Consider the following 26011-nt stretch of genomic DNA (forward strand, 5'->3'; position numbering starts at 1 on the left):
CATATTATGCGCAAACAGATAAGTCGTCTGAATATCACCGAAAGAGGAGACCTTCGTTTGTTCCTTAAGAAAATCGAACCAGATATCAAATATTTAGCCTTGCAGCATCAACCTCAAGGATCTCATTAATCACTAGTAAAGGTAATTTCAATTTACTTTTTTGTTTTCTCATTAAACTTTATAAAGTTGAAAACATTATAAACATGCATTAATTGGAAATAAAAAGATAAATGTATGTACATTTATTTTTTTTTTAAAAAACACCCTCCTTTCGAGAAAAATATTCTGCGAAAACTGGTGGGCAGTAAGGAAATTTTTTCAACCAAAAAGATGCATTAGTGGGCGGTAGTTAGAAAAAGGTTGACTACCACTGATCTATACACTAAAACGGCTTTATTTAGCTAAAGTAATTTAGGTGACTATAGTGTCCATTTAAAGATAAAAGGATTTTTTTTATTACATATTGGAAGAAATAAAAATAAATAATAGACATGTTACCTGTAACTTTGCTAAATTCCTCCACAATTTGCTCCTTTGTTTTACTTTTTGGAATAGAACCAACAAAGAGTCTATTATTGGCAACAGAGATGCACACACCAATGTGTTTTCCAGACCGGATTTCATGGTTATTATACTAGGAAAAGAAGGGGAAAAAATAGAGTAAGCAACAAGAGGGATTCTTTGCATTTTAAACTGAAAGTAGAGTGTATTTGCGCCCCATTCATTAATGTATATTGTTTTTGTTTGCCGATTTCAGAAAGGTTTTCCCCATTTTGCTCATATTGAGACTTGTATTTATGAAGAGGCTAATTTGTATATTTGATCAAGTATCAGAAAAGAAGTGGAGCCAAACAATGTATTTGAGAGAGAGAAAAAAAAAAGCCAGTGTGAGATAAAACACAGTTTTCCGATTTATACTACCACTCAGTAAGCACCAACCTACTAGCCAGGCTAAATTTGTTCACAACCACTTGAGTCAGAGCATGTGCAAATTGAGCATACACGACACGTTTGTCAGTTCTGTTTCTTAGGTGGGCAGTGCTTTAATACAAAATTATTTTTGGGGATGTTTCTCAAATAAATATCTGACATTTGCATCACATTTTGTGTTGCCTGTTCCTTTATTACCTGCACCGAGAACAATGGTATAGTATGGTATAGAGTACCATGGTGGTAAGTGAGGGAGAACTTGTGTGAAGTGTGGTCTGTTTGCAAGTGCTTTAATACCTCCATACCAATTTAAAATCTAGAAGGGAGACAGTTAACAGGCAAGGCAGACAAGGCTGATGACAAATTAAAAAAAAACTTAAAAACCTGACAAACAAAAGAAACACAATAGTGACAGGATTACAAACATGTATTCCTGTCACTATAGCTGTAAACATAGTTTAGGCACCAGACCCCCCTGTAACCAGTGTAAAAGGTGATTTTACAGCAGCCGTGCACATTAAGCTGTAGTTCTGGTGACAATAGTGTTCGTTAAAGGGTCAGAAAGAGTGCAGAGTATAGAGGGACATATGGGGTTAAAAAGTTGCAGATGTTTGTGAAATGGTTAATCACATGAAAGTTAAAGGAATACTCCAAACCCAACAACACACTGTAGTGATTATGGCGCCAGGAATGCACAGTTATCCTGCTAGTTTTTTTTAAGTCAATGAGCTAAGCCACGTGCTGCCAGGCTTAGCGCAGAGTGATTCTGTCTTCAGAAAGGCTGGAAGAGTCTGATTTTTGAAGGTCTTAACGATAAAAGGCCTTTGGTGCCCATCTAAGAGCCACTAGAAAAGTGTTCTCTGACAAATGTAAACACTGCCGATTGTCAAAAAAATGGCAAGGTTTTCGAATGCCCGATTAAAAGGGCAATTAAAACATTGATAGGAAATTTTTTGTATGTATGCTGCATACTAAGAGTAGAACAACTTATTGGTAGAATTACTTCACACTCAATCGAACACAAAATGCTTGATGGCAGATCCGTAAACCCTCAACAACCCTTTGATCACTGAAGAGGAAAGTAGGAAGACACGGCTTCTTCAGGACAGAAGAAATTTAACAATATAAGGAAAAGCAGCATGAGCAGAATAAATCTATATACAGAGAAAGTATTCAGCTACTGGGCATATAAACTGTAAGGTATATTCTACACTTACAAGGACTGAATGCTTAATCCCACAAAGAAAATTTTGAATCCTGGCAATAAGGTGATTGAGGGAAATGTATGGTATGCAAAAAAAAAAAATATATAGAATGGAACTTAACGGTCTAAATATATGTATCCAGACTTAAACACTTACCAATTTAACAGCTTCTTGTGCAGCTTCTTTTGTACAGAAAGTCACAAAAGCATATCCTCTATTCAAACCAGTCAAAGGGTCCATCATTAAACGAAGGTCCCAAATTAATCCAGCTTTCTCAAATAATGGGACAAGCTCATCTTCAAAGAGGTCTCTTGGAACCTTACCTACAAATATCTGTATAAAAATAATCTGGTATTAAATTAAACATAAAACAGACAAAAAATAAAAAGTGAAGACAATGTGTACAGAATTATAAAGAGAAATAACTTTGCAAATTGCTCAAAGTTTCTCACCTCAGTGCCAACAGAAGGCTGGTGACCTGTATGGACAGATTCTGGAGGTGGACCTCCATACTTCCTTTGACCAGTTGTCACATCAAGGGTGTAGCCTGTTCTTTCTAGAAGTGCCTAAAATGTGTAGCAACACGATAAAGGCTTATTGCATGTGACAAGAAACTGTAAGGGTTATTTACTAAAGTGAGAATTGTCAGGAATTTTAGGTGAATTTCTGTCAATGACCAAAGTAGCCAAACTGCAAACATAGCTGACTATTTTCAGTTCAGCTAGTCTTTAAATTTGAAACTCACTAAATGCAACAATTCTCTTTCGTGAATAGCCCTGTGTGTTTATAATGAGAGATCACTCTGGGGTGAAATTTTCAACAACACAAAAAAGCATAATCCACAGATTTAAAATGACACTCCAAGCACAATAACTACGATAGCTTAAAAGATAAATAGCATCAGGAATCATAATATGTATTTAAAATGTGATGGAACCCTAGTCACCGTTTAGGTGACCAGGACTCCGTTGACAGTGTTAAAAAGATTAATTTTGTTACCTTTTCTCCCTTATCTGGCCTCTGGCATACTGCTCCGCTTCTTTGGCTGAGATCATTGAGATCGATCTCAGCCAACCCAATGCTTGCCCACACAAGAGACTAGTCTGCAAGCCAGGAAACATGATTTGCCAATCAGATGGCATCTATGAGACCATTTGATTGAAGTAGTGGAGTTTTACTCCACTATTTTGGTGGAGATTTCTATGTTTCTGGAGAATGGCAATGTTTTTAGCTGCAGGGTTAAAACAGGGGTAGTGGTGATTAAGTGGTCTGGGTGAGTATAGTGAGTGCTATAAACTAATATGTGAAAAACATTTTATGTCAAACTGTTTTTGAATTGTTTGAGAAAATTCTTAGGTTATCCTAGTTGCAAAAGTCCACGCTTGATTTTCAATAACAAAATAAGGAAAATCGGTTATTGCAACTATGAACTTTGCACATCATTCAGAGTGGCCCAAAGCACAGATATAGGACATACAGTGTATGTACCTGATCTGCAGCATCCTCAACTTGATCATAAGCACTGCATTAAACTATAGTAATGATGGCGCTTGTAGTGCCATAAGTACTGCATTAATCTATAGTAATTATCCCCTTTAGGACCATGGACGTACTAGGTACGTCCGACAAATAAAACCCCAAAAAATAAACTATCCTTGAGGACCTCGGACGTCAGTCCTTATTACTTGCTCCAGGTCTGGGGGGATGGCCTGAAAGCAGAGACAGTCCCCCCTCAGAAAGAGTGATCACATGGCCACAATAGGCGTCCATAGTGCTGCCTGCAAGAGGACTGCCTAAACTGACAGGCAGTCTCCCTGCTTCTGTTAAAATAAAAAAAAAAAAATGTTTTTTTACCAAGTGTATTTTTACAATATGAATATATATATACACACACAAATATCTATTTATCTATAACAGGACTATGCATATTACATTAGAGAACAGCTACAAGATAATAGCTACCGACTCCTTAAAGAAGATCAAACAAAATGGATACACTTGATATAGGCCTATTGGCAGGTTATATTGATCAAGACCTATACCAGTACATGTATAAACAAAATCCACATACTCCTATTATTTACAGCATCCCCAAAATCCATAAAAGTGCCACAAGACCACCGGGACGTCCAATTGTGTCTGCAATTGAGGGAGCCAATAGCCAAATGGCTGGACCATATTTTAAGGGCCCAATTGAGGAAATAGATATGTGCATTAAAGACACACAGGCACTCCCTACTAAGATCAATTCTATTGAATATGGAGATAATAAACCACATTTGATCACCATGAATGTATGTAGTTTGTACACCGTCATTCCTCATGAAGAATGAATTTAAGCCATGCGTGAAGTTTTTAACTCACTCTAAAACTTGTGAAGGTCCACCTATTGAGTTTATACTGGAACTCTTGGCTCAAACATTACAACTTAACTACTTCAGGTTTGAAGAGTATTGGTATTTACAAGTGGCGGTTACATCTATGGGGGTTGCTATGGCCAACATGTATGCCAACGCGTACATGTTATGTGTATGAGCAAAAACATTCTATCACAATTTGGCCACAATGTGGTGGGATATTTCCGCTACATTGATGACCTGTTGTTGATATGGACTGGTACATAAGTGGAGGCAACCAATATGACATAAACGCCAAATTCCTGAAAAGGCGTTGAGGGAGGCAAAGGAAGCCCACGCACCTATAAAAGGCGGACCACACACAAAGATATATTTTTTCCCCATGACGTTCCATCAATCCACCCCAAAGTTTGCATCAATTGTAAAAAAAACTGAAAAAATGGTATTAATTGATGATATGCTTTACCAAAAGTCTTCAAAGACTAAGAGAAAGAGTGCTTTAAGAGAAAAAGAAGTCTCTGGGATATACTAGTCCATACGGACCCTGTTAAAAGTTATACATCAACCACACGGGCACAGAGTCGGGGCAGTGTACGCTGGCTTGGCTGCGTAACATGTGGATGTATGACACAGGCAAAATCTTTCAATCACCAACATACTAATAGGAAATATAACATCAAATCAAATGTAAGACCACTTTCGGTATTTAAAAGTTGGTATGTCCTTGCGGTTTATTTTATATTGGCAAGACGGAGACTCCACTCTGAGCGCATTCCGGGGCATCGCTCAAATATTAGATAATAAAGTGCAATCATGTATACATTGTATAAGTTTAGATAAAGTGGTTAAAGTGCAAGTAGTGTCTATATTAAAATGATACTGATGCTAACTATATCTACACAACTTCAAGCATTAAAACAGATAACGCTGTATACAAGGAGTGCAGAATTATTAGGCAAGTTGTATTTTTGAGGATTAATTTTATTATTGAACAACAACCATGTTCTCAATGAACCCAAAAAACTCATTAATATCAAAGCTGAATATTTTTGGAAGTAGTTTTTAGTTATAGCTATTTTAGGGATATCTGTGTGTGCAGGTGACTATTACTGTGCATAATTATTAGGCAACTTAACAAAAAACAAATATATACCCATTTCAATTATTTATTTTTACCAGTGAAACCAATATAACATCTCAACATTCACAAATATACATTTCTGACATTCAAAAACATAACAAAAACAAATCAGTGACCAATATAGCCACCTTTCTTTGCAAGGACACTCAAAAGCCTGCCATCCATGGATTTTGTCAGTGTTTTGATCTGTTCACCATCAACATTGCGTGCAGCAGCAACCACAGCCTCCCAGACACTGTTCAGAGAGGTGTACTGTTTTACCTCCTTGTAAATCTCACATTTGATGATGGACCACAGGTTCTCAATGGGGTTCAGATCAGGTGAACAAGGAGGCCATGTCATTAGATTTTCTTCTATTATACCCTTTCTTGCCAGCCACGCTGTGGAGTACTTGGACGCGTGTGATTGAGCATTGTCCTGCATGAAAATCATGTTTTTCTTGAAGGATGCAGACTTCTTCCTGTACCACTGCTTGAAGAAGGTGTCTTCCAGAAACTGGCAGTAGGACTGGGAGTTGAGCTTGACTCCATCCTCAACCCGAAAAGGCCCCACAAGCTCAACTTTGATGATACCAGCCCAAACCAGTACTCCACCTCCACCTTGCTGGCGTCTGAGTCGGACTGGAGCTCTCTGCCCTTTACCAATCCAGCCACGGGCCCATCCATCTGGCCCATCAAGACTCACTCTCATTTCATCAGTCCATAAAACCTTAGAAAAATCAGTCTTGAGATATTTCTTGGCCCAGTCTTGATGTTTCAGCTTGTGTGTCTTGTTCAGTGGTGGTCGTCTTTCAGCCTTTCTTACCTTGGCCATGTCTCTGAGTATTGCACACCTTGTGCTTTTGGGCACTCCAGTGATGTTGCAGCTCTGAAATATGGCCAAACTGGTGGCAAGTGGCATCTTGGCAGCTGCACGCTTGACTTTTCTCAGTTCATGGGCAGTTATTTTGCGCCTTGGTTTCTCCACACGCTTCTTGCGACCCTGTTGACTATTTTGAATGAAATGCTTGATTGTTCGATGATCACGCTTCAGAAGCTTTGCAATTTTAAGAGTGCTGCATCCCTCTGCAAGATATCTCACTATTTTTGACTTTTCTGAGCCTGTCAAGTCCTTCTTTTGACCCATTTTGCCTAATAATTATGCACACCTGATATAGGGTGTTGATGTCATTAGACCACACCCCTTCTCATTACAGAGATGCACATCACCTAATATGCTTAATTGGTAGTAGGCTTTCGAGCCTATACAGCTTGGAGTAAGACAACATGCATAAAGAGGATGATGTGGTCAAAATACTCATTTGCCTAATAATTCTGCACTCCCTGTAGTGAATTATAAAAACAATAATATTGGTTGAGGGACGTGGTCAATTCCTACAAATTTTAAATGTAAATCTCTGTACGCTAATCTAATATTTGAGCGATGCCCCGGAATGCGCTCACGTTTGGACAAAGCGGTTGAAAAAAAAACCACTTTCTGCAATTACATCATCCTTTGGGATCCTTAAAATTTGTAGGAATTGACCACGTCCCTCAACCAAGAAGAGGTGGTGATAGGCGCAAAATGCTGCTCAACAGGGAAGCCTACTGGATACACGTATTGGGGACTAAGTGAGACTATACCTCATCAGTCATTTCTCTAAATATGCACCAGTCTGTTTTGAAGATTATGGTTTTTATAATTCACTATACAGCGTTCTGTTTTAATGCTTGAAGTATATATAGTTAGCATCAGTATCACTTTAATATAGACACTACTTGCACTTTAACCAATGTATATGATTGCACTTTATAATAATTAGGATGTAAATCTACATCCGATCACTATTTTTTCCACCATATAGTACTTATTAGCACTTTAGTTCAGTTGCACATAGCACTGAGGCACTTTATCCAAAATAACATAAGCGTGATAACAGACACAGTATATGCACTTTATTTTCATTTAATTTAATTATACACAAGTATGTAGAGTCCTTTCACTTTAAGAGCTGTTATTAAGGTCATCTGTGGATACAGAGAATGATGCTATAACATTAATACAACAAAATGTTGCTTGGTCACTTTTCTAATTATTTTTAATGTCCATGAGTCTGTAAATATTTCCCCCATAGTACTATAGAAAGCCGATCATTGTTTATAGGCTGGCATGGAGACATAGCAGCATCCCGCATCGCCATGGTAACTGAATAGACTGCTAAACGTCATCAGGGCCGCCAGGACGTAGAGCATGTTCACGCATGCGCGAGTGATGCATGACAGCTGGTGTGAATCAATTATTCTATTTGTGCAAGGGTATATATTACAGCAGTTTGTTATGTGTATGTATTCTACGTTTTGATCCTGATGAAAGTCCCAGGAGGGACTGAAACGTTAATTTATTTTGATTCAATAAATATTTGAAAAGTTAAAGACCGGAGTGAAGCCAACTCCGGTCTTAACTTTTATTTACCTTACAGATAAAATTGCCAACGTTTCAAAAGCTTGAGGGAATCAAGCTGAAACGTTGGCAATTTTTATCTGTAAGGTAAATGAAAGTTAAATGTTATTAAGTCCTGGGAGTGCTATCCTTTGAAATCTATTTTTGTATTTTTGGCTGAAAAGCACCGGGCATTGCAGTGGTTTTGGTGGAGAATATATATATACCCCATTCTTGGCAGGTCCTACTCTAGCAGCCTAATGCTTGCTCATATGAGATTAATCCACTTACTTGGGAAATACTTCCTCTCTGCAAGTCAAGGCGCTGTGTGTGTGTGTGGATATATAGAGAGAGATAGATAGATATATATATAGATATATAGATATATATATATATATATATATATATATATATATATATATATACACACACACACACACACACACTTTTATTACCTTAACTAAAACAGGTCATACATACATACATACATACATAGTCAAGAGGGCTCACCTAAACATACATATATTATAGGGTGCTACTGGTCCCAGTAGCACCCTATAATATATGCATGTTTAGGTGAGCCCTCGTGTGTGTGTGTGTGTGTGTGTGTGTGTGTGTGTGTGTGTGTGTGTGTGTGTGTGTGTATACATATACATACATACATAAAGTCAAGAGGGCTCACCTAAACATGCATATATTATAGGGTGCTACTGGTCCCAGTAGCACCCTATAATATATGCATGTTTAGGTGAGTGCAGCCCTCTTGACTTTGTTTATAATTGTGGGGGTCTAGGCCAACCCCTGGGTTTTGCACCCCTCCCTGTCGCATTAGGCTGCTAGAGTAGGACCTGCCAAGAATGGGGTACTTTGATGCAGTTGGCAGGCTTATGCAATGTATGATCATATAATGTAACCAAACCCCCAATAAATTATATATATCTTTGTATAAATAAAAATACGAAATATATAAATATATATCCATAATTACATAAATAAACGTAGACTTCAAATATATAAATATGCATATATATTTAAATTCTCTGTACATATGTATAATATTTTTACATAATTAAGTAATTTTATTGATTACAATTTGAGAGATCTAACTGACAACCCAGGCTGAAAGTCTAGAGAATTTAATTTGCTAGCACTGTATTTAACCCTGTAACTTTCCACGACACCCTAATTTTTTTTTTTATTCACATTGAAATTTGCCAGATTGGTTATGTGTCCTTTGAGAGCGCATGGTAGCCCTGGAATATATTTTTTATTTTTATATATATATATATATATTTTTTTGAAACAGCAATATCCTACTTATACCTCTATAACTTTCTAACCTCAGGACAAAATTTACAAACTATTTATCATGGGTGTTTTTTGGCGGTTGTAGATGTGCAACAGATTTTGGGGGTCAAAGTTAGAAAAGGTGCTTTTTTAAAAAAAAAAAAAATGGCATCATATTTCATAATTTGTCTATAGTAAATTATAGGATATGATGAAAATAATGGTATCTTTAGAAAGACCATTTATGGCGACAACAACGGTATATAATATGCATGGATACAGTAAATGAGTAAGAGGAAAATTACAACACAAACACCACAGAAATGTAAAAAAAAAAAAAACAGCCCTGGCCCTTAACGGTAAGAAACTTGAAAAACGGTCTGGTCACTAAAGGGTTAAGGTGCGTGTAGTGCCCTATCAATATTGGGTACATTGCATATTAAGAATAAAGAGGTTGGACAAACACCAGGGTTCCGTCAAGCTGTGGTAAAGGAATTTGGATTTACAATGTATGGAAACCTTTTTGGCAGATGGTGTAAAAATAAGCCAAGCTTTTCTCATCTGACAGCTAAGCTTGGAGAAAAAGATTGAGGATGGGGCATGGGAAAATTGTATCTGGCTAACACAAATACTGGTTTGAAAATGTGACCTTAATGGCAATGTAAGAGAAAAAAAAAAAAGGGGGGAATTGGGGGTACACCCAGAACATGCATTTCTCAGCAATGGTGCAGCTGTGGAGACCAAAATGTATACAAAATAGAGATTAAGGAACAACGTACGCACACACGTTGTTACATTTTACAAGGCTTCTTAAAATCACCAATGTGGATTCAGTTCCACCATATGGCCATATCGTGTCAACCCCACCACTACTTCACAATATACAAATATCAATGTGTCCTACACGAATTCCAACGTGGGAGACAAATTAAACAGTGCTTGTGGTAAATAAGCTACAGTGTATTTACATCTGTTCTAAGAGCATTGTGTATAATTATATATATATATATATATATATATATATATATTTATTACACACACAGTATATACTCGAGTATAATTCGAGACCCCTAATTTCACCATCCCAAAAAAAAAAATGGGAAAACGTATTGACTCGAGTAGAAGACTAGGGTGGGAAATGCAGCAGCTACTGGTAAATTTCTAAATAAAATTAGATACCCAAAAAATATTAATTGAATATTTGCAGAGTGTGTGTGTATGAATGCAGAGTGTGTGTGTGTGTGTGTGTATGAATGCAGAGTGTGTGTGTGTGTGTGTGTATGAATGCAGAGTGTGTGTGTGTGTGTGTGTGTGTGTGTGTGTGTGTATGAATGCAGAGTGTGTGTGTGTGTGTGTGTATGAATGCAGAGAGAGTGTGTGTGTGTATGAATGCAGAGAGAGTGTGTGTGTGTATGAATGCAGAGAGAGTGTGTGTGTGTATGAATGCAGAGAGAGTGTGTGTGTGTATGAATGCAGAGAGAGTGTGTGTGTGTATGAATGCAGAGAGAGTGTGTGTGTGTATGAATGCAGAGAGAGTGTGTGTGTGTATGAATGCAGAGAGAGTGTGTGTGTGTATGAATGCAGAGAGAGAGAGTGTGTGTGTATGAATGCAGAGAGAGAGAGTGTGTGTGTATGAATGCAGAGAGAGAGTGTGTGTGTATGAATGCAGAGAGAGAGTGTGTGTGTGAATGCAGAGAGAGAGTGTGTGTGTGAATGCAGAGTGTGTGTGTGTGTGAATGCAGAGTGTGTGTGTGTGTGAATGCAGAGTGTGTGTGTGTGTGTGAATGCAGAGTGTGTGTGTGTGAATGCAGAGTGTGTGTGTGTGTGTGTGAATGCAGAGAGTGTGTGTGTGAGAATGCAGAGAGTGTGTGTGAGAATGCAGAGAGTGTGTGTGTGTGTGTGAATGCAGAGAGTGTGTGTGTGTGAATGCAGAGAGTGTGTGTGTGTGAATGCAGAGAGTGTGTGTGTGTATGAATGCAGAGAGAGTGTGTGTGTATGAATGCAGAGAGAGTGTGTGTGTATGAATGCAGAGAGAGTGTGTGTATGAATGCAGAGAGAGTGTGTGTGTATGAATGCAGAGAGAGTGTGTGTGTGTGTATGAATGCAGAGAGAGTGTGTGTGTGTATGAATGCAGAGAGTGTGTGTGTGTATGAATGCAGAGAGAGTGTGTGTGTATGAATGCAGAGAGAGTGTGTGTGTGTATGAATGCAGAGAGAGTGTGTGTGTATGAATGCAGAGAGAGTGTGTGTGTGTGTATGAATGCAGAGAGAGTGTGTGTATGAATGCAGAGAGAGTGTGTGTATGAATGCAGAGAGAGTGTGTGTATGAATGCAGAGAGAGTGTGTGTATGAATGCAGAGAGAGTGTGTGTATGAATGCAGAGAGAGTGTGTGTGTATGAATGCAGAGAGAGTGTGTGTGTGTGTGTATGAATGCAGAGAGAGTGTGTGTGTGTGTGTATGAATGCAGAGAGAGTGTGTGTGTATGAATGCAGAGAGAGTGTGTGTGTGTGTGTGTATGAATGCAGAGAGAGTGTGTGTGTGTGTGTATGAATGCAGAGAGAGTGTGTGTGTGTGTGTATGAATGCAGAGAGAGTGTGTGTGTGTGTGTATGAATGCAGAGAGAGTGTGTGTGTGTGTGTATGAATGCAGAGAGAGTGTGTGTGTATGAATGCAGAGAGAGTGTGTGTGTATGAATGCAGAGAGAGAGTGTGTGTGTATGAATGCAGAGTGTGTGTGTGTGTGTGTATGAATGCAGAGTGTGTGTGTGTGTGTGTGTGTGTGTATGAATGCAGAGTGAGTGTGTGTGTGTATGAATGCAGAGAGAGTGTGTGTGTGTGTGTATGAATGCAGAGAGAGTGTGTGTGTGTATGAATGCAGAGAGAGTGTGTGTGTGTATGAATGCAGAGAGAGTGTGTGTGTGTATGAATGCAGAGAGAGTGTGTGTGTGTATGAATGCAGAGAGAGTGTGTGTGTGTATGAATGCAGAGAGAGTGTGTGTGTGTATGAATGCAGAGAGAGTGTGTGTGTGTATGAATGCAGAGAGAGTGTGTGTGTGTATGAATGCAGAGAGAGTGTGTGTGTGTATGAATGCAGAGAGAGAGTGTGTGTGTATGAATGCAGAGAGAGTGTGTGTGTGTGTGTGTATGAATGCAGAGAGAGTGTGTGTGTGTGTGTATGAATGCAGAGAGAGTGTGTGTGTGTGTGTATGAATGCAGAGAGAGTGTGTGTGTGTGTGTATGAATGCAGAGAGAGTGTGTGTGTGTGTGTATGAATGCAGAGAGAGTGTGTGTGTATGAATGCAGAGAGAGTGTGTGTGTATGAATGCAGAGAGAGAGTGTGTGTGTATGAATGCAGAGTGTGTGTGTGTGTGTGTATGAATGCAGAGTGTGTGTGTGTGTGTGTGTGTGTGTATGAATGCAGAGTGAGTGTGTGTGTGTATGAATGCAGAGAGAGTGTGTGTGTGTGTGTATGAATGCAGAGAGAGTGTGTGTGTGTATGAATGCAGAGAGAGTGTGTGTGTGTATGAATGCAGAGAGAGTGTGTGTGTGTATGAATGCAGAGAGAGTGTGTGTGTGTATGAATGCAGAGAGAGTGTGTGTGTGTATGAATGCAGAGAGAGTGTGTGTGTGTATGAATGCAGAGAGAGTGTGTGTGTGTATGAATGCAGAGAGAGTGTGTGTGTGTATGAATGCAGAGAGAGTGTGTGTGTGTATGAATGCAGAGAGAGAGTGTGTGTGTATGAATGCAGAGAGAGTGTGTGTATGAATGCAGAGAGAGAGTGTGTGTGTATGAATGCAGAGAGAGAGTGTGTGTGTATGAATGCAGAGAGAGAGTGTGTGTGTGAATGCAGAGAGAGAGTGTGTGTGTGAATGCAGAGTGTGTGTGTGAATGCAGAGTGTGTGTGTGTGTGAATGCAGAGTGTGTGTGTGTGTGTGTGAATGCAGAGAGTGTGTGTGTGAGAATGCAGAGAGTGTGTGTGAGAATGCAGAGAGTGTGTGTGTGTGTGTGTGTGAATGCAGAGAGTGTGTGTGTGTGAATGCAGAGAGTGTGTGTGTGTGAATGCAGAGAGTGTGTGTGTGTGAATGCAGAGAGTGTGTGTGTGTATGAATGCAGAGAGAGTGTGTGTATGAATGCAGAGAGAGTGTGTGTATGAATGCAGAGAGAGTGTGTGTGTGTGTGTATGAATGCAGAGAGAGTGTGTGTGTGTGTGTATGAATGCAGAGAGAGTGTGTGTGTGTGTATGAATGCAGAGAGAGTGTGTGTGTATGAATGCAGAGAGAGTGTGTGTGTATGAATGCAGAGAGAGTGTGTGTGTATGAATGCAGAGAGAGTGTGTGTGTATGAATGCAGAGAGAGTGTGTGTGTATGAATGCAGAGAGAGTGTGTGTGTATGAATGCAGAGAGAGTGTGTGTGTGTATGAATGCAGAGAGAGTGTGTGTGTGTATGAATGCAGAGAGAGAGTGTGTGTGTATGAATGCAGAGAGAGTGTGTGTATGAATGCAGAGAGAGTGTGTGTATGAATGCAGAGAGAGTGTGTGTATGAATGCAGAGAGAGAGAGTGTGTGTATGAATGCAGAGAGAGTGTGTGTATGAATGCAGAGAGAGTGTGTGTATGAATGCAGAGAGAGTGTGTGTGTATGAATGCAGAGAGAGTGTGTGTGTGTGTGTATGAATGCAGAGAGAGTGTGTGTGTGTGTGTATGAATGCAGAGAGAGTGTGTGTGTATGAATGCAGAGAGAGTGTGTGTGTGTGTGTATGAATGCAGAGAGAGTGTGTGTGTGTGTGTGTATGAATGCAGAGAGAGTGTGTGTGTGTGTGTATGAATGCAGAGAGAGTGTGTGTGTGTGTATGAATGCAGAGAGAGTGTGTGTGTGTGTATGAATGCAGAGAGAGTGTGTGTGTGTGTGTGTGTATGAATGCAGAGAGAGTGTGTGTGTGTGTGTATGAATGCAGAGAGAGTGTGTGTATGAATGCAGAGAGAGAGTGTGTGTGTATGAATGCAGAGAGAGAGTGTGTGTGTATGAATGCAGAGAGAGTGTGTGTGTATGAATGCAGAGAGAGTGTGTGTGTATGAATGCAGAGAGAGTGTGTGTATGAATGCAGAGAGAGTGTGTGTATGAATGCAGAGAGAGTGTGTGTGTATGAATGCAGAGAGAGTGTGTGTGTGTGTATGAATGCAGAGAGAGTGTGTGTGTATGAATGCAGAGAGAGTGTGTGTGTGTATGAATGCAGAGAGAGTGTGTGTGTATGAATGCAGAGAGAGTGTGTGTGTATGAATGCAGAGAGAGTGTGTGTGTATGAATGCAGAGAGAGTGTGTGTGTGTGTGTATGAATGCAGAGAGAGTGTGTGTGTATGAATGCAGAGAGAGTGTGTGTGTGTATGAATGCAGAGAGAGTGTGTGTGTATGAAGGCAGAGAGAGAGTGTGTGTGTATGAATGCAGAGAGAGAGTGTGTGTGTATGAATGCAGAGAGAGTGTGTGTGTATGAATGCAGAGAGAGTGTGTGTGTGTGTATGAATGCAGAGAGAGAGTGTGTGTGTGTATGAATGCAGAGAGAGAGTGTGTGTGTGTGTGTATGAATGCAGAGAAAGTGTGTGTGTATGAATGCAGAGAGAGAGTGTGTGTATGAATGCAGAGAGAGAGTGTGTGTATGAATGCAGAGAGAGAGTGTGTGTATGAATGCAGAGAGAGAGTGTGTGTATGAATGCAGAGAGAGAGTGTGTGTATGAATGCAGAGAGAGAGTGTGTGTATGAATGCAGAGAGAGAGTGTGTGTGTGTGAATGCAGAGAGAGAGTGTGTGTGAATGCAGAGAGAGTGTGTGTGTGAATGCAGAGTGTGTGTGTGAATGCAGAGTGTGTGTGTGTGTGTGTGTGTGTGTGTGTGAATGCAGAGTGTGTGTGTGAATGCAGAGTGTGTGTGTGTGTGAATGCAGAGAGTGTGTGTGAATGCAGAGTGTGTGTGTGTGTGTGTGAATGCAGAGAGTGTGTGTGTGTGAATGCAGAGAGTGTGTGTGTGTGAATGCAGAGAGTGTGTGTGTGTGAATGCAGAGAGTGTGTGTGTGTGTGTGTGTGTGAATGCAGAGAGTGTGTGTGTGTGTGTGTGTGTGAATGCAGAGAGTGTGTGTGTGTGTGTGTGAATGCAGAGAGTGTGTGTGTGAATGCAGAGAGTGTGTGTGTGTGTGTGTGAATGCAGAGTGTGTGTGTGTGTGTGTGTGAATGCAGAGAGTGTGTGTGTGTGAATGCAGAGAGTGTGTGTGTGAATGCAGAGAGTGTGTGTGTGAATGCAGAGAGTGTGTGTGTGTGAATGCAGAGAGTGTGTGTGAATGCAGAGAGTGTGTGTGAATGCAGAGAGTGTGTGTGAATGCAGAGAGTGTGTGTGAATGCAGAGAGTGTGTGTGAATGCAGAGAGTGTGTGTGAATGCAGAGAGTGTGTGTGAATGCAGAGAGTGTGTGTGAATGCAGAGAGTGTGTGTGAATGCAGAGAGTGTGTGTGAATGCAGAGAGTGTGTGTGAATGCAGAGTGTGTGTGAATGCAGAGTGTGTGTGTGAATGCAGAGTGTGTGTGAGTGTGTGTGTAAATGCAGAGTGTGTGTGAGTGTGTATGAATGCAGAGTGTGTGTGTGTGTATGAATGCAGAGTGTGTGTGTGTGTGTATGAATGCAGAGTGTGTGTGTGTGTGTGTATGAATGCAGAGTGTGTGTGTGTGTGTGTATGAATGCAGAGTGTGTGTGTGTGTGTGTATGAATGCAGAGTGTGTGTGTGTGTGTATGAATGCAGAGTGTGTGTGTGTATGAATGCAGAGTGTGTGTGTGTATGAATGCAGAGTGTGTGTGTGTATGAATGCAGAGTGTGTGTGTGTGTATGAATGCAGAGTGTGTGTGTGTGTGTGTATGAATGCAGAGTGTGTGTGTGTGTGTGTATGAATGCAGAGTGTGTGTGTGTGTGTGTATGAATGCAGAGTGTGTGTGTGTGTGTATGAATGCAGAGTGTGTGTGTGTGTATGAATGCAGAGTGTGTGTGTGTGTATGAATGCAGAGTGTGTGTGTGTGTATGAATGCAGTGTGTGTGTGTGTATGAATGCAGAGTGTGTGTGTATGAATGCAGAGTGTGTGTGTATGAATGCAGAGTGTGTGTGTGTGTGTGTGTGTGTGTATGAATGCAGAGTGTGTGTATATGATGCAGAGTGTGTAACCTTGGTGGGCATTTTTATTATTTTTTTATTATTCTAATATTTACATTTTTATTTTTTTTTGTCCCCCCTCCCTGCTTGTTTCCTGGCTAGGGAGGGGGGCTATATTATTCCCTGGTGGTCCAGTGGATGGGCTGTGCAGGAGGGGGGCTGGCAGCAAGCTGTAACTTACCTTTACAGCAGCTCCACTGTAAGTCTTGCGGTCTGCACGGAGCGTTGCCACATGCTCTGACGGCCGCGGCTCTCGCGAAACTTACAGTGGAGCTGACCGGAACGGAGGAGAAGGGAGCTGACAGGAAAGGTGGGTAACAGCTCACTACCAGCCCCCAACAGGACCGCCAAGCTTGTAATGAGCCCGGCCGGGTCTGTATTATGGCAATGCAAGTTGCCATAATACAGACCTTGACTCGAATATAAGACGAGTGGGGGGTTTTCAGCAGAAAAAAAAACGTGTCTTGTACTCTAGTATATACATACACACACTATTTACATTTTGCTGCGCCCCTTTAGTGTTAATTTTAGCCAATCTTTTCCTCATTTTAAACTGTAATAATAAAAAAAAAAAACAACAACAACACACACAGGGTTATTCACCAACATATAAAAGAACCAAAGTAAGTACCCCCCCCCCCCCCCCCAAAAAAAAGCCACCAGACTGAAGAGTGGATTTTTTGTTTCATAAACATCAGAAGTTTTAAATTCCTAGCATTAAGCCATTCTCTCTCCAAACATGCAAAGCTCAGCAGTATCTATTAGAATGTGGTTCACATTTGTCAGGTTATTCTGGACTCTAAAGCTTGCCCAGACACAGAGAAAAGGACAATAGGTCAAACAGTAATCAGAACTTTTACCAATTAACTGGTTACAGTTGGATTCCAACTGTTTAATATATTGCTTAAACTGTACATGCAGTTATAACACTACGGATTAACCTATGTATATGCCTGACATATGTCAAAGCCAAGAAGCGTAACATTCCATTTTTGCATAGGTTTCCAGGAGGCAAGGTTTTATGGACAGCATAGCATTTGGTCCTTAAGGGCCATAAAACATTATTACAGCAGCATTTTCTAAAACAAAAATATTTTAATTTCCAGACATGCCAAAATGCACAAGTTTGTATTATTTAATGGATAATGCATTCAACAATTTGTAATCAGTATGGTCTGTTAAAATGGCAATTATCTCAAATATGTGTAATTTATCATATGGATTTTTGTGTAGCTAAATTGGCTTCTTAGAAAGGAAACCAAAGTATGGTTTATTAAAGATATCTTACATTTTATCCAGAAACACTTTGGTATCACAAACAGACCTCATGCACAGTAATGCAAACAGAAATTGCTAAAACCAATACAAAAAATTGCAAGAATGGGGTACATTGTACAGCGCTACAGAATTTGCTAGCGCCATATAAATAATAAAATAAAAAAGTATTATATACTGTAACTAAAACACCATTTTTTTTTTACTAGGTAAGGTTTTTAAATAAAATTACCACATTCTGTAAAACATATATACATACACACAATTTGTACTAAATAGAATATTTAATCAATGGATTATGAAATGTGTAAATTCTGTAATCAATCACAAAATAGTTATATTATAATGAATACCTTTATTTTAGATTCATCGGGTCCTTTACTAGAATCTGCTACCTTGGTCCCTTGTTTCTCTCTTTGCCTGTAGGTCTTCATGACGCCACATAAAAAGGCACTTTTGTTCTAAAGTAGAAGGGCAGAGGAGCAATGATGACAATGAACTGTACTTAAATAAAAGTTTTCCTGCGCACATGCTCTGCAAAGAGTGTCAACACAAAAAAAATGTTTATAAATTAAACTTCTGTTTGTTCGAGAAGTTTCTACATGGTGGGGTAATTAAGTGATAACACCCATGCAATTCTAAGACAATTAAAAATAAATACCTGTACATGAGACAGATCGCTTTCCTTGAACTGCAGAAGCACTGCTAGTGCACCTTCTTCATTAAACTCCTTTAAAGCTTCGATAGCTCGTTCATCTAAATCACTATGTGCCACTAAACCTAGGGGGAAAAAAAATATATATTTATAGATAAATATTTTAAAACAAGAGAGACATTGCACACTTTGCTGATTTTAGCACATTAAAAAAAAAAAAACAATCGGTGGTGCTAAAATACTTTTACATTTCTTTATAGTTAATTTTCTTCTACTTTGCTGCAAAACATGTACATTAGTCAGCCTCCAGCATTGCTGTACACAGAACATGTATGCATATAGCACTGCTGAAAGTGGCACAGGTGCGCAACTGAATTTAAAAATGTATCCATGCCCAAGCAGGCATAAGCTAGTTTGCAGCATCATGGGATGGCAACATTTGCAGATGAAGTAAGCTTTTACAACCTTCACCGTTTCATTCACCTCACTAAACCATGTAACATTTACTGGTGAGAGGCAGTGAAGAACGGTCACTTCTCTAAATCATTACAAACAGTGGGACACGATAAGATAGTATTACCAGCACTGATTTCCACTGGGTAGAAGGAGTGTCTACAAAACAAAATGTAATTCTCAAACGTAAATGCAGCATATACATGAGTTTTGGTAACAGTACATGGGTTTCATATAATAATACAAGTTAAACAGTGACTCGCCATATAGTATAAAGTGTCAGTTAGAACCTGTGTTCTTTAGATGGTTATACTATTACATTTTAATACAGAATTACTTTACCGAAATGAAGGGGACCCAAAAAAAAAAAAAAAAAAAAAAGCCAAAGCACGTGTTACTGTTGTACACTTTCAAATACATTTTAGTTGATAGATACATTTAATGTCTAGAGTGCAAAAGGTAAACAGTACATTACCACTGTAACATGAGGTGATCGTCATATAGATGATTAGCATAAAATTAAAAGCGTTACTCCAAGCATCATAACCACTACAGCCTGCTGTAATGGATATGACATTATGAGTATTCTGGCTCGGATTCCTGGTAATGGAGCAGATGATTTGCACTCTTACCTGGGTCTCTGCATAACTTAGAGGATCCTATATGACTGATGATGGCATTCAACTTCTGTAGAGCTATATGCACAGAATTGACTTTAGCCTGCCTGGAACTTTGTTCCAAGCTGGTTAATAAGACCCCAATGTCACCGCTAGAAGTTGAGTTACACTGCAGTAGAGGGATTAAACCCCGTTTGTACAGTTTTTCATAGCTAAACTCTGCAAGTACAGACTTCAGGAATCACTTCAAAAAAACTAATGTGCTCACAGTGCTTAGAGAAACCTTAAGAACTAAAGAATTTGAGTTGTGAAACTTTTGTTTTCCCAATTTAAAATTAAAGGGACACTATAGTCACCAGAACAATTACAGCTAAAAGGGACTCTCCAGGCAGCCCCTGTTTACTCACCTGGTTCCAGCGCGGGAGCCTCGTGAAGCCGCGCCCCCTATTTCGTCAAAATGACGAAATAGGCGGGCGCGAGCAGGGAGCAATCAGACGCTTCCATTTGGAAGCGTCATTGCTCCCTTGTACGCATGCGCGGCTTCGCCGCACATGCGCACAGACTTCAGAGGGCGGCATTCATGCCACCCTCTGAAGTCCTCAGCGCACTACCGCGCATGTGCGCGGTGTTAGCGGCCGCGAGCTGAGCTGACAGCTCAGTTCGCGTTTTTTGCCCGCCCCCCTCCTCTGCTGACAGGCTGGAGAGAGAAGGCGCGCACACACAGTGCCTTCTCTCTCCTGCACACGTCAGATGTATTTTCAAACGTCTACAGGGCCTTTTTAGGGCCCTGCATGATAGGAAGTGCCTCTAGTGGCCGTCTGAGTGACGGCCACTGGAGGTATTCCTATCAATGTAAACACTGTATTTTCTCTGAAAATACAGTGTTTACATAAGATTGCCTGCAGGGAGCTATAGATCTCACCTGAACAAATACATTAAGCTGTAGTTGTTCAGGTGACTATAGTGTCCCTTTAATGTAGTTGTTCTAATGAGTAGAATGGCTGCCTTCAGGCATTTTCACATAAACACTGCTTTTTCATAGAAAAGGCAGTGTTTACATTGCCCCTAGGGACACCTGCAAGTGGCCACTTCTCAGATGGCCACTTGAGGGGCTTCCTGACTCAGGGCTGCACAGTACGCAGCCCTGCCGTTCAGCGTCCCCACGCTCTTCATGTAGACGCAGAATTTTCCTCATAGAGATGCATTGATTCAATGTATCTCTATGAGGTGGTCCTGATTGACCAAAACGGCATTTGGCCCCGCTCCGTGCAGATTTTAGCCAATCCAATGCTTTTCCTAAAATCCAACCAATGATTCCCCCCTGCAAAGGATTTTTCAGATGCACACAAGGAGTGAGGGTTAAATTCCACAATAGCAAAATATCACAATAGCGTCACAAAATTACAACAATTGACTATTTTGAAGTGGCTCTGTTACTTCTAAATATTTCATAATGATATAATCATTATGAAATATTCATTGACTTTACAAGAATTTTAGTGAAATCCCAATCTGTGGAAAACAGGCATCGTCTCACTCATTGTGAGATGTTATCTATGGAGGATCATGTGTTCTTAAAGGATCTGCCACATACCCCAGGTATTGTGCTTGACCATGTGCAGAAATACACCCGTGGTACTACTACTGACAGATGACCTGCCAAGAACCGAGGAAGGTCCCCCATGAAGAGGAGGATGGCAGCTATTAAATACAATCTCCACAGCACCTAAAGCATAGATGTTACCTTTGGGAATATTTGAGAAACATACAAAGAACCTCAAAAGTGCAGTCCCACTTTAATCTTTACAGGAACTGCACCATCAGAACAGTCACATTAAGGAATTTGGTCAAGACAGTGCTATCAGCAATCACCAAATGAGTATTTTCTTCACTGCTCAAAACTAAAGAACCTAACTCTCCTGGGACCATCCTGGTCATACCTGACATGACAGCATGAACCCAATTCAATGAATGCACACAGAAATAGAGTGCACACTTCAACAAGGATCAGGAAAAAGGTTTTGTATCTCAGATAAATGCCACATTGAAATAAAGCACATTTTTAAAAAAAAAATGCATTTTTGTAAGGTCTTAAACCTGCATATAATTTAAGGCATCTATAGGGCTTTGAATAGCTGTTGATGGTATATAAGCACGCACATCCATATAGAATGTCCAATAATGGCAAAAAGATTTTACCATATTTTATATATAAAATGCTACAAGTGCATCGTCCAGATACCCAAGTATCTAAAATGTGGCTAGTTTATAAATGCAACTTGAACATATAGCCTGTCAATATTCTGCCTCACGTACTACTAGCTTCACAGTTCTATGTGGCATCTCAACTAGAAAAGCATTTGTGTATGAAAAAGTATAAAGTTTGTAAATACACAGGTACAAGCCCACATTGGCATTAACGTAACATGTATTTTGTTTTCTTTGGGTGGAAAAATAGAAAAGAAAATTACACACACACACCGCAACATACGGGAAACAATTGTTTTCTACTTAGACGTTATAAAGACTACACAGGGACTACACAGCAACAGAAGCTCAATCCTAGCCTCTACAACCTATGTCTGTCAGATGTAAAAGAACCAAAAATGTCCACGGTAAAAAAAAGAAAAAAGAAATTACAACTCAAAACTACCTACCACTAATGAATGTCATGTTTGGGACACTTCAAGCCATAAGAATAACGCAAGAGACAGGAATAAACAGATTCAATAAAAACAATGCCCCAGCTGCAACATTGTGAAGCACCTGCAAAAAGTTTTAGATCTCAGCCCTTTTTTTGTTTTTTACACTTTAGTTTCTCTTTTGATCGATTGACACACTATTCCCTGTGCACAAACAGGAGTGTGACCTATCAACAGGACCTATAAGTAAATGACTAAATATTGTGCAATTGTTTAGTAACAAAAGAGTACAGAATAAGTCAATATTCCTGACACAAATCACATCCAACACTACGTTACTACACTGGCATGTCAACAGGTCACCTCTTCCCTGTAAGAGTTCTGCAATACACTGCAAAGCAACATATTTTAGACACCTCAAACACTGAAGGGGTTGGGGACACCAAAATTACAACTGCAGTTCCCATACATTTGGAAACCACAAAAAGTTGCTCAATTTAGGCACAAATCCAATGGAGAGAGTATATCCAATATCAATGTTTTTGCAAGATCCAAGTCTTACCTGAAATGTAAATTTCATCTAGTTTTTCAGCAACTTTCTGTGGTAAACCAGCATCGAGCAAAGTCTGCAAATGCTCAGATGGGCATACTGCAGCATAAGTATCCATGGACTCTTCTGTGCCATTCCCATTAACATGTTCAGCGGCCATATCTCCAGATATCTGTACAAACGCAATAATCAGCATCATTAAGTGGTATGACTGGTATTTGTCATTGCTTACTGATTGAGCATGCATGACAATGTGGCACATTTCTCTTTAATTAGATGTATAAAACTTCCCAAAAGCTAGTTTAGTCTTTATTATTGCAAGTACACACAGACTACAGATTCCAAACATCACTGACAACAAACAAGTTTTAGGAATATTTGCACCATTCCCACATCACTTACTTAGAATTGTGATCTATGCAAAAAAAATAAAAGTATGTCTTTTTAAATATAGCTGTACTGTAAAATGAAAGCAACTACTTGCTAGAATTAACTAGACATAGTAAAACGTCAACATTGTTAACGATTCCCATAAGAATTAAATAACCATTTAAGTAGCCGTATGGGAGATATAATCTGGCATTGCAATATTCATTTGGTAATGGAGTATGCAATTTCTTTTATTGACCTTTTCAAATGGCAAACATTCTGCAGCGCTCTACAATTTGAATGAGTGCTATAACAGAAAATAAAAAGTAAACGATAACCCTTAACAAGAGAGAAGAGGTTATGGAGGACTCTGGTATTCCATGAACAGTGAAGTGTACCAAGCATTTTAAGCCCCCTCCATAACAGGATGTCAATGAGCCTGAATAAAATGTGCTGAAAACAGTAGCTTTCTCAAAGGCAACAGCACATAAATAAAAAAACTAATTCTAATGCTTCTCCTGATACGTATGCATTATAGACAAGGTTACTCCTAAAGCGAGAATCGTTGAGAATTTAAAGTGGATTTTAAATGTAAGGACAAGGAAGCTCTACTGAAAGCATAGTTGGAGAAACTGGCCCAGTTCGGCTATTTTGGCATTTAACTTGAAATCTGACAATTTTCACTTAAGCATAAAAACCTTGTTAGTAAAAAGGTTGAATTTTGGGTTCCTTTAAATAGGAACTTATCCTTGATTATAAACATAACTGCACCACCGCCAACTGCAATATTTTATTATGTCAAGAACAGATTTGCTTATTATACTGTACAACTTTACTTGTGATTTAAAAAAAAAAAAAAGTATTTCTCACTGGCTTTTTGACCAGTGTTACTAGTATGGATTCACACAAGGCGTCGTAGAAAGCAGCAACGAAATAATGAGGACTTCCCATTTACATATTTTGCCTGAAACAGCCCAGGAAACAAAAACCCCAATGCAGAATAAAAGGACCATCCTGAGTCCTGACTGAGCAGACACACGGGGGAGATAGCTGCATGGCAGATGCCAGATCGCACAGCTCCCTCTCTGTAACAATGGACATTAATGGAGCTCCTGTCAGATTTATTAAGCTTTGTTTCTTCCCGCCTGTCTCACTTTGACGAACAGAGGCGAACAAAGCGCCTGTTCTCTCTCCCCACCCACAGGGCGCTGCGAGGCCGGAGCCCGCTGCAAACACGTGCTCAGCTGCTCAAGTAGCAGGAGGCGGCCCAGACACACAATACCAGCAGCAGCACACGGCGAGGGAGGCCACCGTGCCAGCATTGCCGGGACCGACCGATCGCACTCACCGCGGCCACCGGCAGCACACCCTGTATGGAGAGCGTGCCAGCCGGGTACTGCGGGGCCTGGCACCGAGCTCACTGCCAGCAGCACGAGTGAGCGGGAGCATGGCGGCCGGTGAGAGCATGCGGGCGGAGCACGGTCATACAGCGGGTGTCTGTGTCCAGGGGGGGCACCCAGCACGTGCCCACACAGCCCACCGGGCCCGAGCCGTCACCCGATTACCGCCAGCTCGGCAGGATCGCCCTGCTCGCCCAGCCCCGCTCTCCATGCCAGGCCCGGCTGGGTTTATACATGGCGGATCCGGGGCCAGCCCAACGTGAGCGGCCCGGCGAGGGGCAGAGAGCCCGCTATGAGCTGGGTATCTCCCCGCCCCGATCCACGGCCAGCGTGCTCCTGCTGGAATCCATTTTCCACAAACGCCGGCTGTGGCACGGCAACGTGCGGGCTGTGCGAGCTGACAGGGGCCGCTTACCTGTCCCTATCCGGGCGGGGGTGGCTGTGTGAGTTCTCCGGTGCCTGCTGTGCTCCCCGGTGCCGTTCTCAGTTCGCCCACAGTCGGACCAGCGCGCCCCTCGTGTTGCAGCTGCAGCTCCCTTGTCCGGCGGAGTGTGGCTGTTGTAAAATGGCGGCCGAGAGAGAGCGGAGCTCACGCCGCTGGCAGCCAGTCCCCACCCCTCCCTCGTGCCCGCGCACAGGCTGACGGGGAGAGAGGAGCGCGCGCCCCCCGACTGTGGTAGTCGGGCGTCATTCACTGGTGGGGTTTCCCTACCCCTGCGAACTACCTGGCCGTCCCCTCCCACTATTGGGAGGGGTTGCTCTAGCCCTGCGGGCCGCCCAGGAAACCCCGGGTGCTTAGCTACGGCGGCCCAGCCCTGCACGCCGCGTGCACGGGCCGCAGGGTGTCGCGCGCGCAGGGTGTACGCATGCGCAGTGCCCGGTGCTTTCCTTGCGACAGGGCAGAGGGAGAGGCCGGGCGGTGGGAGGTTCGGGCTGTGAGCGCATGGAATCCTGATACCTTGTGTTTGAGACAGTCAGGAGATGCCCCGTTTTGCACGTACAGCCTTGGGGGAGAAAATATACATAGGCGAAAAAAAATGCATTTTGTGTAGATGCATTGTTTTCACCAATCTGTACTCTGACCATACAGTGATCATTTATGTTCACATCACGAATTTAAACTAATGAATATCATTATATAAAACAAACTAGACGTGTACACTATAAGCACCAACCAATTAGCTCTGTCAAACACTAGTTATATTATCAGGATCACTAAACTATATTTGTGATTTATTTCTGAATAGAAGAACTAATCTTAAAAAAAAAAAAAAAAAATATCCAGATGCCATCCATAGTCCTAACTTTTGTTTGCCTCAGTTGTGCCATTCAGGATAAATATAAAAAAATTCAGACTTTAGTGAATAACGCTGTATGTGTAATTCATGGCACCTCTTGAAAAGCAATGGGCACTCCACCCCTGTATTCCTCCAATACTCAAACAATTGTAATACTCACAAATCAGGACCCTTAAGCCAGTCACAAGCGGTAAAATGTATCCACCAGCAGGAATACCAGTGCTGTATTTAGC

General features: G+C 40.9%; 1 protein-coding gene across 7 annotated transcripts in view; it reads right to left on the bottom strand.

The window, feature by feature from the left end:
- Window positions 1-25173, bottom strand: part of SYNCRIP (synaptotagmin binding cytoplasmic RNA interacting protein) — a 41537-nt gene extending 16364 nt beyond the window's left edge. For 6 of the 7 annotated variants that reach the window (XM_063443072.1, XM_063443070.1, XM_063443069.1 and 3 more), the window contains exons 1-7: window positions 24896-24988; window positions 22724-22883; window positions 18456-18574; window positions 18148-18255; window positions 2588-2701; window positions 2292-2468; window positions 499-634 (exon numbers count right to left, since the gene is read on the bottom strand). In XM_063443072.1, coding sequence (XP_063299142.1) covers window positions 499-634; window positions 2292-2468; window positions 2588-2701; window positions 18148-18255; window positions 18456-18574; window positions 22724-22871 — 802 coding nt within the window. In that variant the 5' untranslated portion in view covers window positions 22872-22883; window positions 24896-24988. Of the gene's footprint in view, window positions 1-498; window positions 635-2291; window positions 2469-2587; window positions 2702-18147; window positions 18256-18455; window positions 18575-22723; window positions 22884-24895 lie in introns of all 7 variants that reach the window. The other variant, XM_063443073.1, reaches the window with a different exon arrangement.
- Window positions 25174-26011: the final 838 nt, after the last annotated feature.

The sequence above is a fragment of the Pelobates fuscus genome, chromosome 2 (assembly GCF_036172605.1).
Source record: "Pelobates fuscus isolate aPelFus1 chromosome 2, aPelFus1.pri, whole genome shotgun sequence".
NCBI lineage: Eukaryota > Metazoa > Chordata > Amphibia > Anura > Pelobatidae > Pelobates > Pelobates fuscus.